The sequence below is a fragment of the Cajanus cajan genome, chromosome 2 (assembly GCF_000230855.2).
Source record: "Cajanus cajan strain Asha chromosome 2, NIPB_CcT2T_4, whole genome shotgun sequence".
Taxonomy (NCBI): domain Eukaryota; kingdom Viridiplantae; phylum Streptophyta; class Magnoliopsida; order Fabales; family Fabaceae; genus Cajanus; species Cajanus cajan.
Window position 1 is genome coordinate 57229425 of NC_138518.1, and position 17401 is coordinate 57246825.

The window sequence follows — 17401 nt, forward strand, 5'->3', positions numbered from 1 at the left end:
TAAATTGTGACCAAAATATAATATTAATATATATTTTTCAAATAAAATTAATATTAAATAATTAAATTAAAGAAAACTAACTATTTATCATTATAGAGAAAGAATCGGGGTTGATTTATGATGATAGAATTTCAATGAATGAAAAATAAAATTTAAGTTAAAGTTATTTTTAGAATTAAATAACAAAATAATTAGAAGAAATTAGGAGATAAAATTAATTATTGAAAAGTAGAAACTAAAATACTGTATTCTTTTTTATATAGTCATAGATTTTAAAGACTTTTTAATAATTTTCTAGCATTAAGAATTAATGTGATAAGAAATTGTGTGTTTTGTTATATAGAAATTAGAGAAGAGAGAGAAAAAAGTGATTCCCGCACTTTTTATTTTCTTACAAATATGCTTGGAAAATGTACAGTAACTCACGCAAAACCAAAAATAATAATAATAATAATAATAATAATCAACTGAATTGAAGTTAGTTTATAATCAATTATCATGGACTTCTTCACTAAAACAAATTCATTTCATTGAGTTAATCAATTAAATAAAAAATAATCAATTGCTTCTTATTTAATTAATTAAATTAAAATTTTAATCGATTATTCAATTTATAAAATTGATTTTAAAAACATTTTTAATTTTTTTATTTCTTTCTTTATATTTCTCTTAAACTAAACACTTCTATTTTCACTCCTTTTCACTTATTTCTTTCCTTTGTCCCAAAAAAAAACCCTTGATGAGATCACAATTGAACTACAAACTCAACGAGAGATACTTTGTTGTCATGCAAATAAAGATAGTAGTACTCAACGCCTCTAGGTTGCTTGGACCGAAGAGGTTTGAGAACCAACTTTTATTAAACAATTTTCAACCATAAGTTACAACTAATTTGGTTTTCTATCTGCTGATAACCACTGGATTATGAGTAGGTCCAGTTAGCTGGCAGAATAAAAAAAAATGATTGCTTCAAACATGCCTCGAGCATTAGTTATATTCTAGTTAGCTAGCAGAATAAAAAATTGTTTGATTTAAGACAGGATCATTAAGATGAACCACTGCGCAAACTAGCTAGCAAATTAAAATTTGACGTAAAACATTTATTTCTTAGTATGCGAGGTAAGAACCAAAAAAATAAAACCATAGCACAAGTATAATCCACAAAACAAGACAGCTAGAACCAGGAATCAAACATGATAACATGCTACCATTATTATATACCATTGTATTTGATACTCTCAGCCTTTCTCACTCTCACATGCACGCATGCTCGGACACAAATTCACTGGTTAGCATAAACAAGTATTCCGTAAAACAAAAACAAGAAATAGGAAGATTGCATATCAATTGTTTTTATGGTGTAGAGACCAACTATGAACTTCTTTTATTACCAATTCCATCCCATCAATTACAAAGGTAAATGAATACAATATAGTTCAGACCATCTGCGCATTAATGTATACAGTGTATATATATATATATATATATATATATATTTAGGGTTTATATAACCCTTAATGAATACAAAGGTAAATGAATTGTTTTTATGGTGTAGAGACCAACTATGAACTTCTTTTATTACCAATTCCATCCCATCAATTACAAAGGTAAATGAATACAATATAGTTCAGACCATCTGCGCATTAATGTATACAGTGTATATATATATATATATATATATATATATATAGGGAGCGTATCAAGTGAGAAGTTTTTATTGTGAGAAGGTGAGAAGGTGGAAATATAACCCTTAGATTAATCAAGTGAGAGAAAATTTGGGATTTAATCAAATGAGAGAAAATTAATCTAAGGGTTATATTTCCACCTTCTCACCTTCTCACAATAAAAACTTCTCACTTGATACGCTCCCTATATATATATATATATATATATATATATATATATATATAGAGAGAGAGAGAGAGAGAGAGAGAGAGAGAGAGAGATTACAACTTCCCACTATTCTTGTTTCTTTGGATACTCCCTCGGTCCAAATATTGTAGACCCAATTCTCACATTAGTACTACCCATTTCAATCTGCAATGACAAAAATATTTATCAACTGTGGCATGTATACAATTGATCAAGAGTAAAAGAATATCAGTTAGATGAGAAATCTTAGTAGTTCAAAGAAAGACTGAAGTAGTAACTTATCTATCAATAAGTATTTTCAAAATGCATCACAACCAATACTGATCAAAAGAAATGTGCCAGTGTCATCATAACAATATCTATAAGCTATGAAAAATGCTAACATATATTACTCTATTATTAGGTGAAATTCATGAGGGGTTCACTAAATAATGTGGATTTCACCTCCTATTTAACGAGTTTCATTTATGATAATGTGGACTTCACCTCCTATTTAATGAGTTTCATTTATGATTTAGATGGATCTCTCTGAATTCTATTCAATATAAAGAACATGTTAGAAAATGTGTTGTTAACACTCTTCATACACTATCCATCATCAGTCATCGCTGCAAGTATCAAAGAATCCCATTCCCATGGTAATTGTCAATTAATTCCCTGATGAGCTAAAAATCATCCAGAACTGTGAGATAACCACATGTGCAATCATGCAATGCAACTATCAAGAAAATTAGAACTGCTAAATAACTTTAGCACACTATTCCATACCGCTAACTCAAAATCACCAGACATGCCCATCGACAGTTCACATTCCTCCTCGGGCATTTCAAGTGCCTTGCATACTTCAGTTCTGCAATTTGATAGGGTCTGTTTTTTCACAAAAGAGAAAACCTTAGCAAACAGCCAAATAGACTTTGGAATACAAGGCACATAAAACTGTACTACAAACCCAAAAAAATGAAGGTAAAATGCAGATCAAATTTCAAAAAAACAATATTATGGTAATAACTGAAACAGTTCTGAAATGGAGTTCTGACAAACAAGAAACAGATCATTTCAGGGAGTTCTCTAAATGCTTCATAATATACAGAGAGAATTTATTACCTGAAAGTTCTGCGGAGTAGAGGTATAGTCTGGCATTCCTATTGTCATTAAGCCAGAGAACACTAGGTTTGGGCAGCTCAATTTCACATGTTTTGCAAGCTCAACACAATTGGAAGGATCAACACCAGATTTGGCTGCAACAACATGAGAATAAAAAAACAACTTTATTTATGTAAAATATGTAAGAAATGAGAGCATTATATTCAGACAAACAATGAACTCCAAAGTACTTGAAAACATGCCATTGCCAATAGATAATAGAAGAATATGATACATTGTGTTAACATACAATGATGGAATAGCTGCAATTTTCCAATCTAATAGCTGACAAACTATCTTAGCATGACAGATTAAGTAACATCACTCAGTTTGAATGCAGTACAATAACCCTGGGATAAGGGGAAAATATTTGAGTTATTTACCAAATTAAAAAGACTCGGTATGCGAAGACAAGTCAGTAACACAGAAATAAACAAGTTACAATGCAAGAAAAAGGATTTCCAAATTCCGATACCTCAAACAAGAATTGGCCTCACCCAAAGGGAGTGGGGAACCCTCATAAGATCCAAAAAATATGACAAGGAGTTAGAGTAACTAATTATTTTAAGCTGAACTTACATTCTTCCCCACTGGTATTTACTTGCACCAAAACCTTAAGAGGATTTCTTCCGAGGGTTGATACCATACGGTCAAGATGATTTGCTATCTGCAGTTCCAGAGGTTCAAGAACACTTATAAGGCTTGTCAAATGGAAAAAAGGAATTTGTTAGAAAGTTAGATGTAACAAAATTACAATTTGAAATTTTAACTAGTATTTACTAGGTATAGACCTTGTCAACAACAACAACAATACTAAAAAGTAGTTAATAATTGAGCACAACGCGAAGACCAGTATTATCTAGATTCCTTCAAATTAGAGCATAAAATAAAATGAAATGCAACAAATTCATGTCTCCAAGAACCACAAGTAATATTTGTACATGTCTACCTTCTGATTGTCTATTGTCTCAACCACGGCTAGATTTGGAACTCCACCTGCATAAAGTATGCAAGGTTAACATTCACCAAATTAAGGGTGTTGAAGAAAGGAACAATTGAACAAGCTCAAACAAGATAATACAAGTCAAGCAATATTTTCAACAAGTTCAACGCCAACTGAAATAATGTACAAAATTTTGTAACCTTCTCTGATGGCAAAATTGAACTGGCATCACCACTGCACCTTTATATGCAAAATTTAGTCCCTATTTCATCTCTAGCATTTGTTGCCGTTACAACACCATGAGATTGTTATGGTGTTCTAATATGACATATAAGGATTAAAATAAAAATAATCATCACAAAAAGGGACCAAAAATAGTACTTATTTGTTACTCATTTTCAAACCCAATAATAGTATTATGTGTCACTCAGTGGTATAACATACTAAAATACTCTTTAAAAAATGAGAGGTGTATTAATATTATCCCAATTATTTTTTTAATAAATAATATATGCACCAATGGTGTAAAGGTTTTTTACACTATCATCTAATTACAAACTACATGCAAGGTAAGTTTGTTAATTTTTATAATAATTACTGTAAAACTCATATTAAACATGATTTTTGATTGGTTGAAAGTGTTTTCCAAATTCCAATTAAAAAATTTTAAAGTATTATAGCAATGTTACAACTTAGATTCATCAACATTGTGTTTGGTATCTAAGAAACAGCGAAGAAATAGAGTGGAGAGAGGAGAAATGGGACGTGAGCAATAAGATATGTGATTCAGTTGCTACGTGAGAAATTAAAAATGAGCGGGTCCTATGCATTTTTTTACTTCCTTGCATATATGTGTAGAGATAGACGTGAAAACTGCTATATAGCAAAGGTGCCCTCACTTTGTGACTCTTGTAGCATATATTTGAATATGTAACAAATGCCATGAGCCAACTTTTGCTTCTAATCGACCAAGGTTGATGCTTAATCAAATACAAGCAAACCAAAATGACCCCTGCTGTAACGAGCATAAGGCTAAGGAGGGGAACCATCCCTCAAAAGCCGGCCCAAGAGGTTGGAGAACCTCCCGCCTTATAAGGCCTCCCTGGTAAGGAGACCTCCCCGATGTGGGACTTGTTACATTACCACCCCCTTCGAAAGCCAGCGTCCTCGATGGCTGCACTCCACGGTACTTCACTCACCGGTACTTCACTCGGCCTTTGCCGGTCAGAACCCTCCGGTGGTCAGAACCCTCCGTGGGTAGCCCTTCTCGAGTTGGCTGGCTCTCAACGAAAGCACCATTGTAACGAGCATAAGGCTAAGGAGGGGAACCATCCCTCAAAAGCCGGCCCAAGAGGTTGGAGAACCTCCCGCCTTATAAGGCCTCCCTGGTAAGGAGACCTCCCCGATGTGGGACTTGTTACACCTGCACATTAATATTAATCGATTGACTAGAGGCATATATTTGAACATGTACAAAAAGCCGCGAGTAAACTTTTGCTTGTAATCAATTAAGGTTGATGCCTAATTGATAACAAGCGATTAAAATGCCCTAGCACTTTGGTGCAATCGATTAAACGTGTTCAATATTCAAATAATTTGACAAAAACACTACACTTACATTAGAAGGGTAAATTAGTAAATTTACTTATATTATAATTTCTTTCCTAGAGGATCCATTCAAACCAAACAACTCTATAATATTATTTCTCTTATATTTCTCACTTGTTTCTCTTAAACCAAACAAACATACTATTTTTTTCCCTCTATTTCTTACCTATTTCTACTCATTTATTTCTCTCCTCTCTATTTCTCTTTACCCTAATTCTAACCTATTTTTCTCCTCTCAACCAAACACGGCGTAAAAGAGAAAATAATATATGTTTGACCTTGATAGTGTAAAAAAAATTACACTTATCACATTGCAAAGAAGTTAAACTCTATTAATTAAAATACTCCCAAAGGACATAATTTGGTAACATGGTCCTTCTAAAACACAGGGTAGTCCTTATATATGCAAAACAAGAAGCTCATATATGATCCCAACGTTAAATTCAAGAGCAATCAAAGGCCACATTTTCAATTCAAATTCCACTACCCTAGTGAAAGCATAGAAGGGAACTCATTCTACATCACTAATAAAATAAAATAAAATAAAAAGTAGGAGAAAGTTTCTTAAAAAGGAATACCCAATAGTGTTTTCACTTTGTTGCTCTGCAAATGCCCAATGAAACGCCACTCAACGTCTTCAGGAAGCTGCAGACATGCCCCACAACGAAATCATCAGAAATTTCTATCCATAAATGCCGAAAACAACGTAGCAATTTTATTTCAATAATGAAATTTCAATTAAAAAAAAAACAAAAACAAAGAGGTAACTACTGCGGTACCTGAGGAGCTTTTTCGACGATTTCTTGGACGTAGTTCTCGCCGAAGCATCGGTGACCGGCGTCGTAGAGTTGCCGAATGAGAGCGACGGGTTTCGTCTTGGAAACCGCCACGACCCGGACCCGTTCGGGTTTTGAACCGGATCTCTCCGCCGCCTGCTGCACCCGGTGCATCACCGATCTGAAGGCCGCCACGGCGGCGCCCTCCGCCACCAGCGGAGAAGTCATTGATTCGGGAATCAAGGGATCGTTTGGGTTACGGGACGAAGCGAAAACAAGTGGCGCGTTATGTGTGTCTCTCTGTGTGTGTGTGGCGTCGCTTAGTTGAGGTGGCTCAAGAATGAACACAAAGCTTATACCGAATATGCCAGAAAAAAATAAAATAAAAATATTAATGCTTCTTGTTGAATTTGATTGAGAATCTACTATCTAGTTCTACCCACAAAAACACACACGAGAATTTAAAGTGATTTTTTTTTTTTAACAAACAGATGAGATTTATTTTTAAAAAAATAATAATAACTGTTTATTTAAAAATAGTTTAGATTAACACATAATAAAAAAAATAGTATTTATTTTATTAAAATTAAAAATACTTGTTTAAGAGAGAAAAGTGTAATTTTTACAAACATAAAAGTTGGATAAACAACTTAAATTGTTAAATATGTTTAATTATCGGTAATTTTTTTTAAGAATATTTGAACGTAAAAATATGAGAATATATTGAAATCAATAGACGATTAATAATATCACACATAAATAAAGATGACAATATGTAGTTTGAGATCGGTTGACCAAGAAATATTTTAGTTAATTCATGAGAAATAATGTGTAAAATACACATTAATATAATGAAATATCAATAGTGATATATAAAAGTGATTGTATACTTTTATGTATATATTTTTTTTACTGTTTTACTTTTAAAAGTTATAATGATTTTTAATGTACATTTCTATTTTTTTTCTTTAAATTTTTCTTAATTATTAAATAACTACCTACTTTATTATTTCTGTCTTTTATTATTTTATTTTTTAAAATATAAAGAAGCACAAATGTCTCTTATATGTTAATATTAAATTAAAAAATTAAGAAAGTGAGAATCTAATTAAATTTGTCTTTGAACTTACAATTAATATTGTAACATGTGTCATGCAGAAAATAACTGTTTATTTTATATAACTTAACTTTATAATAAATAAATACTTCAAATATAACATATTATAATTAAATTTTAAAATAAATAAATATTTTAATATGAATAAAAATCATATATTTTGTCACTATCAATTCCTTTATTCTTATGTTTTCAAAGTAAAAATCTTATATATTTGTACACTTATACATTGAATTCTTGTGTCTCAAAAATATCAAACTTGCAAATATTACACCTCATGATTGTATGACCTTTGTTACATCTATAATGACAAGTGACGATTGATTTGATGCTTTATAAGTGAATGCAATGTATGTTTGTGAGCTCATATAGATGAAGATAATGTGAATCTATTCCTCTATTTCTTTCTACCTCTTGCAACAAAGTTCCTTTTAAGTTTGTTTTTAGCATGTGTATTAAGACCAATTTTATTTTTCACATGCCTTTATTTATTCAAAAACATATTAAAACCATTTTTTCCTTTGTTGAACTTGGCAAGAAAGTTTTTTTTTTTTTTTTAATGAGTTTTCTATTTCAAAATCATCACCTTATTATATTGCTTTCTTTTAAGAAACATCAAAACCTATTTTTCTGACATACCATATTATTCCTTATGTTTAAATGAACATGCACATATGTATATATATTTTTTAATTGTAACATTTTATCATTTTCAAGCTTTAACGTATATAATTCCTTTTGTAAACATGTAAGCTTATTATTCTACTTCACTTTCCTCTATCATTTTCAAATTGTGCTTGCTAGACATTTACTACGATATTTTAGTGTTACCTAATGAAAATATACGTACTAACTAGCAATATAGAAGTACCTATAACAAAGTTTGTGTTAATAGTTAACTATTGTTAGTTACATTTTGTTATAGGTTATTATATGATGTAGCATAGTTTAGAAGCACTACTAGAAAAGTGTCATTTTTTTGCGAATTTTTCTGCAAAAAAATATTTGTAGAAATTTTTTTGCGAATTTATTTGCGAAAAATAATTTATAGATATTTCTTACAAATTTTGCTACAATTTTAATAATCATAGAAATTTTTTTCCATGGTAAAAATTTGCAGAAAATATTGTTAAAATTTTATTTTGTTTCTTGTAGATTTTCTTCCAAAAATAAATTCCCAAGTAATGTGTTTACTAAATAGTAGAAAAATTTTGCAGGTAACTTTTCTTGCGGATTTTCCTACAAATTTTAATTTGCAAGAAAAATAAAAATAAAATTAAATTTATAAGTTTAATATTTTAAAAAAACTTCAAGTCCCACATCGATTAAAAATAAAACAATTAAAGAGTATATAAGTTGGGGCAACACTTACCTTACAAGTTGATTTGTATGGTTGAGTGTTAGGCTTATAATCTACAATTTTAAAATTTAAAATATTATGTATCACATATGTTGGAGGCATGAAAATAAATGTTTCGGATGAATTCATTGTGAACATTTGAAAGTTGAAGAATTATTGATATAATTTATAGTAATTTCTTTAATCTTTTTCATAAAAAATATTCGTGCAGAAGTTCTTGCGAAAAAATTCACAAGAAACATTCCTGCGAATTTTCCTGTAATTTTTTTTTTTTGCAGGAAACTTTCCTGCAATATTTTTTTATAGGAAACTTTCTTGCGAATTCTTTTTGCAAGAAATTTCGTAGGAAAATTTCCTGCGAATTTAAATTGTACAATATTTTGTACATAGAATATAGAGATAGGAAAAAAAAAAGAGAAATTTAAAATATATATGGTAAATAATATGATAAAGGAAATAAATATAAAAAAAATGTTGTAGAAATTCTCTCAAGAATTGATGTACTTGTATTATCACTTTCAGAATAAAGGGGTTGAGGTGGGGTAACATATATAAATACTCTCTGACTCATGATAATTGTAATTTAAGGGGGGTGTATTGGTTTAGGATTTCGTAGGATTTTAAAAGACTTTTTTTGAGTAAAAAAGTCCATTGGTATTCAATCAGGATTTTATGTCACTTAAAACCAATCCAGTGGTATTCAATCTGGATTTTCAAGATTTTTTAAAGAGTCCATTAAAATCCACTGGTATTCATTTGAGATTTTTTACAACTTAAAAACAATCCATTGATATTCAAAAATATAAGGATTTTAAAGGATTGTTGTGTGAGAGGGATTTTGAAGGACTTTCTAGTGTTATCTATAAATACCAGATTCATAAAACAATCTCATCCAAACCCAACGGATTTTGAAGGATTGTTTGAAGTGATTTTTCAAGTGTTACAATAATTTTCAAGTGGGTTTTTCATCTTTTTTTTCTATGCTCCTGTCTTCTCCATTTTTTCTCTACTAATAATACTATACTATTATTCATTGCTCATATATAATATTGTAGTACTGTTCTCATCCCATTCTTCTATTTTGTGAAACTCTGATATGTAAATGATAGTGTCATTGACTTGCTCTATTTTTCTGTTCGTTCTCTTTAATTGACTTGCTTTATTTTATTCTATGTAGTTGAATTTGTTCCTTTATATAACAAAAAAAATGCTTGAAATTTCAACTTTTAAGTGGTAATTTTTTTTATAACATACGTCAAGAAGAAAAAAAAGGTGAATGATGAAATTGATATCATAATCTCTAAATATATATATATATATATATAAGATGAATTTGTTAGGGTTTCTGTGAGTAGAATGAGATGAAAATGGATCTTAGTTGGGGGAAGAACCCTCTCAGCATAAAAACTGCGAACTCTCTCATTCTCTTGAATTTGTTACTCTTATCCCTCCTTTTATGACTCAACAATTATTTTATTTTTTTTACTATGAATTTTTCTTTTTATTTTTATATTGTGAATTTAAGATTTTTTTATATTTTTAAAAAAGAAAATTAACATAAGACATTGCAGTATCTAATTTTTTAGGATTTAGGATTTATGTCTTCATTAGCTTATTTTTAAAAAATAAAATATTATTAAAATATTTGTTAGAATAATTTACATTTATAAATATCGTTAAAAATTATCATATAATATATAACTAAAATAAATATAAATATATATATATATATATATATATATATATTCTCTATATCTAAATACTCCCATTTATATAAAAAGATTATATATCTAAATATTTTCTCAGTATCGAATATACTAATTTTTTTTATATATAAAATTATCTTTTGTTTCTATATTTTCGTTTTTACATTTTTATTTTATAATGATTGAGATATTTGATCCATTTGGATAGCCAAGATATATTCGATCTTGTATAATTGGTGTGCTTCTAAAAATAATAATATAATTTTATTGATTTTGTCTCTTATCCATAATTATTTATATAACTGGTTTTCAACATATATTATTTTAGTAATTCAAATGGGAGATTCACATGAAAATAATAAAGAAAAAGGAAAAGAGAAAGAAAACTATGAAGCTTAGACCAAGGAGGATTCCGATGAATTGTTACAATTGATAGTGGATGCTATAAAAAGATGATAGAATATTATGGAGAATTATTATTATTATTTATCTAGACATTATTGTTTTTTTTAATTATTTTATCTTTGACTCTTTTTAAATTTGAATGTATGAATTTTTTTTTAAATCTTATCAAATGTCAAAACTCCACAAAATCCCACAGAATCCATTAAAATCCTGATTTAAAAGTCTTGTAGAATCCATTAAAATCCTGATTTTAAATCTTGTAGAATCCTGCAAAATCTTAAAAGTCATGAAAATCCTGCAAAGTCTTTTAAAATCCGCAAGATTTTTTTTCACTAAAAAAGTCCTTTAAAATCCTAATCCAATACACCCCCCTAAAATTTCTATATACATATTAAGGAGAATAATATAATGTAACTTTTTATACAATTTTACTAAAAATAAAATATTCCATCCACTTAATAAATGTATAACTCTTAAGTGTGAAAATTGAATAATTTATAAATAGATAAATTTAAAATAAAATATTATATTAAAAAATATTTAGTACACATTTCGAATGTTAAAATTATAGTTGTGGAAAAGATTTTTGTACTTAATCATGAAAAATATAACAAGATAGTTTAGCTTTTACGTCTTTTATTCCCTTTTCCAAATTTCTCTATATATCCTTCATTCTCTCGAGACTTCTCATGTTGTCAATGTCCTCTCCGAGACACAAATGCATGTGGACACATTGATTTGCACGAAAATCCATTGGTCATTGGACTGAGCTTCTATTGGCTGCATTCATGTGAATACAAGCGGATTTGGAGGAAACCCCATGCCACTTCAGTTTGCTTCCGATGTATGTAATGTTGGATATCTTCGTTTTTCAGAAACAGTTTAAGTACTAGCCAATTAAAGGTAGCCTTTGCTGGTCAATATGCTATCTTTAATTTTAAGTTTTCAGATTCGTGGCACTTTAATTATTTATCCTACTTCTCACATTGAAAAATGATCCTCCTTTTTGAATTTTAGGATCGTCATAAATTTTACCAAATTTACACACAACTCTTGGATCATCTTCAATTCAACAAATGTTATAATAAATCATGGAGTACGTATGTAATCTAACAATACAATTTTAAAATTATATAGAAAAAAGGAGTAAGCATAATTCAATATTATAGGGTCATTATTATAAGTTTTATTTTAGTCTATATGTGCAGTAATCTGAGATCTTGTATATTGTAACATAAATAATTTTTTTATGTAGTTCAAAAATTTAAACATTTTTCAATTAACTTATTTAAACGCTAAACTATTTTCATAATTAATTTTAAATAACATTTTCTACGTATATACTTTTTATGTGTGGATATAATTCGAATGAACCCTTTATTAATACACACACGACCTATCTGAAATCAAGATATAAAATAATAAAATCAGACCGATAATTCTCGCTTCGTATTGACATATATGCATGTTGCTTCCCTACCAGTGACGACATTTAAGCAATATTTATTGCCATTGAACATGAAAAACTTTTTTCTTTTCAAAAGTGAAGATAAACCCTAAACTTGAAAAAGAAAATGAAGTTTTTGTTCAATTAATTTATGTTTCATTGTATAAGCTTTTTTTTATATAAGCCAAGAAATTTTATTAAAAGAAATTTAAAAAAAAAAACTCCAATTAATTACCCTTTTACAATCAAGTATCTTAGAGTAAATTTATTACACAATTAAGAACAAAAGCCATTATATTCTGTTACTGTTAAAACTGGGTTTAATTATCTAGCTCTATGCAATCATTGCAATGTGTACATTTACGTATACACACACACAAAGAAGAAAACTCGAAAAAGAATTGCATAACATGTCATAATAATGTGATGAGATAATGTATACTTATTTCTTAGAGTTGGGGAGGATATATATAGCATTACGCTTTAGGAAACACTTAGAAAACTGCAATAACTTTAAGCAGTATAAGGACTATATGCTATTGTATTAGAGAACCATGGCCACCACAAATGTGGTCTACTTTATTGAACATTAAATTTTAATAAAATCTCAAACCTCGTATAGTAACATATATAGGACCCTGCATTGGGGACTGAACCTTAAGCATAACCGCAAATTCCATAGACACAATATTCACCATCTTCACACCGATGGTTACACTCCCCACAATGCCTCTTGTCAAAGTAGATGTCAACGCATTCCCCTCTACAACATGTGTGCGTGAACTTGCATTTCTTCTTGCACGCACCACAGTTATGGTCATCATACCCCAAGTCAATGCACTTGTTGTTGCAGCATGTTGAGTTCTTGGCACCAACGTAGTTGCAAACCTCGTTGTCCTTGTGGCAATGATCGGCAGCGTTTGGATTCTTAACTTGAGCCAGTAAACGGTTCACCCTCTTAGAAGGAAGAAGCACGTTCTTTTGGTGATTGGTTGGCGGCAACAACGGTTCATGGTGCACAAAAGCTGCTGGTTTTGGTTCTTCTTTGGTGATGCTTTTCATTGTGAGTGCGATGGACAAAGCCATGGTTATTGCTACGATGAATATTGCTTTTAGGAGCCCCATGGCTTTGCCAGTGACAAGAGGTGGTAGCTGAAGGAGTGCTCAGAGAAAGGGTGATGAAGAGAAGAATTAAGAGGTTATTTTTTGTGTGTTTGTTTCTTGGGAAAATGAAGAGGGTGGCCTAGGGTTTATAAGAAGGGAACTAGGGGAGAAGTTGACGCCGCAAAAGTGGTAAAAGGTGAGAGGGTTGCATGGTGCATGCTAATGGAAGAGTGTGATGGAATTCTAATGTGTATTCTATTGTTTGACCTTGAAAAGCTTGAGCCACTCGTATAACTTGAGCACTACAATATCCATCATTTTAAACTTTATATTCCCTGTAAGGTCTATTATACCCTTCGTTTCATGAGTTATATGATGCAACGTGGCATGTTTAAGTACTTGTAGAGTGTGTGGATGACAATATATGCGTTACCGTCCATGAAAAATTACTTATATATGGTCCAAGATCACTATATTTTATGATCCCATGATCCTTATGTGACACTAATTAATTAAGTTTTATGAACTCTTTTCTGTAAATATATGGAAAATCTTCGCAGCATACATATTACATAGGAAACACTTTTAATCGTTTCACTTCAAGAAATATTAGATACAATAATATATATATAAAAGACTCATTATATGTTAAAGATTTTATATCAATTATTGGTATGTCTAAATTAGTGTATATAAATGAGAAATAATTTTTATTTTACCATCTAATTTTGTAAGGTTAAATTAGACTTCAAATCACTTTCTTAAAATTATAAATATAATAATATAGACATAAATATATTTGATATATCTATATATATATATATAGATATATATAATTTTATTGTTAATTTTAAATGAGATTTAATGACATATTTTGTGTGTCACTATAAGTTATATTTACATATTTTGACAATATATTAAATATATTGTATTTATAATGTAAATAAACATAATTTTTAATGAAAAGTAGTATATCACTATAAAGTGTGTATCATTACATGACATTTTTTTATAGTGTTCTCATGTATAATTTATCTTAGACCATGTAATAACTTATATGGACTAAATTGTACTTTTAGTCATTTATCTTATTTTTTAGATTCATTTTAGTCCTTTATCTATTAACATGTTTGTTTTGGTCCTTTATCTTTTATATTTAGATCAATTTGATCCTTTTAAAATGATAATTATTTTTAATTTTGCAACACAATATTAAATCAATTTTCAACTAACTCAAAACATGAAACTCGTAATATTAGATTCAACTATATAAAAATTATGAAATTCAATTAACGTTCAAATCCAAAATGTCTATATACAAAGTGAAAATCGTGTGAAAAATTTCTCATAAACAATTAAAAAATTGTATAAAATTATATTTTTTGAATTTTTCAATTGTCTTTTGAACTTATTTTTTTATACAATTTTTACCACATTTATAACACATTTTTATTTGAATTTCAATTACATTAAATAATTTTCATAATCTAATAAGACAAGTTTCAAGTATTGAATCAGTCAAAAAATGAATCAAAATCATGTCTCAAAATTAAAAATGATCATTGTTTTAAAAGGACTAAATTGATCCAATTAATAAATAAATGACTAAAATGAACATTTTTAAAGATAAGGAACCAAAATGAATCTAACAAATAAGATTAAGAACTAAAAATATAATTTATTCATTTGCTTACTTACCTATTTAAGTGAGTTGGTTTACAAAATTTATTAATCAAAAGAGATTTTTTTTCATATAACTATATTATTAACATAAGGTATTTGCTGGTTTTTTTTATAACTAATTTCATTCAGAAAATTTGGTTGATTATCTTTATAATGATGTCTTTCAACCACATGTTTTTTTTTACTTGAACATCTTGTTTAATTACATCTAATTCATCCATCGACTTGTTAATTCAACGAGTTTGGTTTATAAAGTTTGTGAATCAAAACGTTTATTCTCAGGAAAAATAAAAATAATTTGTTATTAATTATTTTAAAGTGAAGAAAAAGGTTTTTATTTTATACTTGGTTCTAAACTTTTCTTTTGATGGTTATAAGTTACAAACTTTATAAATCAACCCACAAATTAAATTTTTATAAGCAAAATCAATAAAGAAAAGTAAACATATCCATTAAACCGCAGACATATATAAAATATATATAGGTCACTTGAAATGAAAAATATGTGAATAAGTTTATATAGCTAGTACTTATTATTTGTGCAGGTTGAAATTAAGTCCTAATTAACACAAGTTGAACTAGAAGGAAATTTTTGCTCCTCACATGTGTAGAAAAAAAATGTAGAACCAATCATGCAATTATGACTTAAAGTACATTGGTGAGGGTTTGTCCATGCACCTAAACCCTAAACCCCTAATTACGTACTTGTGAAAGTCAAATTAAGGGTAATGGTGACTTTTCAGCACCATTTGATGAAACCGCAGTGGACGGCTTGAGGAAATTAAGGCACAGTGCTAGGATAAGCAAAGGGCTTTTGTCATACACGTTAAGAACTTATATTTAACAAATTTCAGAAACTCACAAAATACAACTGCTACGTACGATTCGTGTTTAACATGCAAAACAAATTAAACAAAAACTTGCATATATATGGGTTGGGTCCAATTGGTTTCCGTGGGACTGAATCTGACCATTTTTATGTGTCGGCCAATTGAGGAATAATGCGTTGTGCAAGTTAACTAAGTTTGAAGAATTCATGTTATATTAGTACACGTGCACTGTGTGAACCATACACAAATTAACATGAGCAATTAAGAATGAAAGAGGGCTTGCTTCTAAGGGCTCCAATGCCACCTTTTAATAGGTTGTTGATACAATGATACTTGATACATAGATTTTGAATATTGCTCCATTTTTTTTTAGCTTTGACTGCTTTAGTTATTGCAATAATTTGTTTTATCAGTAAAGAAAAACGTAAAATGTAAACTAGACTAGAAGCATGAATGTGAGGACACGATAGTCCTATATTTCCCAGCAAATTTATAAGAAATATTCTAATGTTAAACCCGAATTATTAGTTTATTACAGGGATATCAAACAGGTGAATCCAATGTAATGCTTCTCAACTAGCTGAAAAATGAGTTAGGTTGAGTGTAGTTAAGGACGGCAAGGGAGTGAGGTGGGTACAGGTTTTTTTTTGTATTTGTCTCTATTTCCATCCATAGTCTTGTACCTTATATATATTTTTGTTTCTATATTTGGGTATGAAATTTGTATTCTTGCCTGTCAAATATTAAGTATATTTGTATTGTTTCATATTCGTCCACAAATTAATTAAATTATTTTTTGTCAAAATTGGAATGAGTTTGAGTATTATTCATTGATACAAGTTTACTTGATATCCCTAAGTTAACCCTATTTTTCATTTAGTTGTGTTCTAGAGGCAACTTTGACACATAAGTTGTACAATTCGTCATTGACCACCTGAGGCCAAGGGTGTTTCAAATTCATACTACTCAACAAGTGACTAGCCTTTGTCTTGGGCAACCAAAGCAAAAATACCGACTTGACCACATGAATATTGAATATATCACAGGAATACCAACTTAGTCATGAGAAACGTACAACCCTCATGGATTAATTGTGGAATGTCCTATAAGTAACTACCCCATAATATAACAGGAACGTCTCAGTTTTTATAATTAAGGGCTACAAAACTAGTAAGAAAAAAATCTTAGAACTCAAAATAGAGAAAAAGAGAAGATTTGCGAGAGAGAGAGAGAAGAGAAAGTTGTGTTTCATGCATGTGTCTCCCCCCTTCAACAGAGCCTCATATTTATAAGAGGTTGAGGGCATCAGACGAAATAACAACACAATTAAAGAAAATAAAGAGCAACAATGCATCAACAGCTAGAAAATTAACTCTTCTCCAATCTCTTAAATTTTGAAAATGTTTG

The 17401-nt window shown here is 29.4% G+C and overlaps 2 protein-coding genes across 3 annotated transcripts; both read right to left on the reverse strand.

Annotated features, from left to right (window-relative positions):
- Positions 1–1347: 1347 nt before the first annotated feature.
- On the reverse strand, positions 1348–6700 carry LOC109811325 (Putative pyridoxal phosphate-dependent enzyme, YBL036C type). Of its 2 annotated transcripts, XR_014431598.1 has the most exons (8): positions 6346–6700; positions 6145–6211; positions 3965–4011; positions 3595–3682; positions 2977–3110; positions 2641–2739; positions 1899–2037; positions 1348–1658 (listed from the first exon to the last, which is right to left on the reverse strand). XR_014431598.1 is itself a non-coding variant. In XM_083068492.1 (7 exons), exons 1-7 carry the CDS (start codon positions 6568–6570, stop codon positions 1960–1962), a joined length of 738 nt encoding a protein of 245 aa, XP_082924618.1. In that variant the 5' UTR covers positions 6571–6700; the 3' UTR covers positions 1348–1959. The 2 variants fall into 2 exon arrangements, 1 of the variants encoding a protein (XP_082924618.1); XM_083068492.1 differs by having other exon boundaries at positions 1348–2037.
- A 5976-nt stretch (positions 6701–12676) lies between these two features.
- Positions 12677–13662, reverse strand: LOC109811270 (uncharacterized). The gene has a single exon (XM_020374959.3). The coding sequence runs from the start codon at positions 13500–13502 to the stop codon at positions 13035–13037; it is 468 nt and encodes a 155-aa protein (XP_020230548.2). The 5' UTR covers positions 13503–13662; the 3' UTR covers positions 12677–13034.
- Between the last annotated feature and the right edge of the window lie 3739 nt (positions 13663–17401).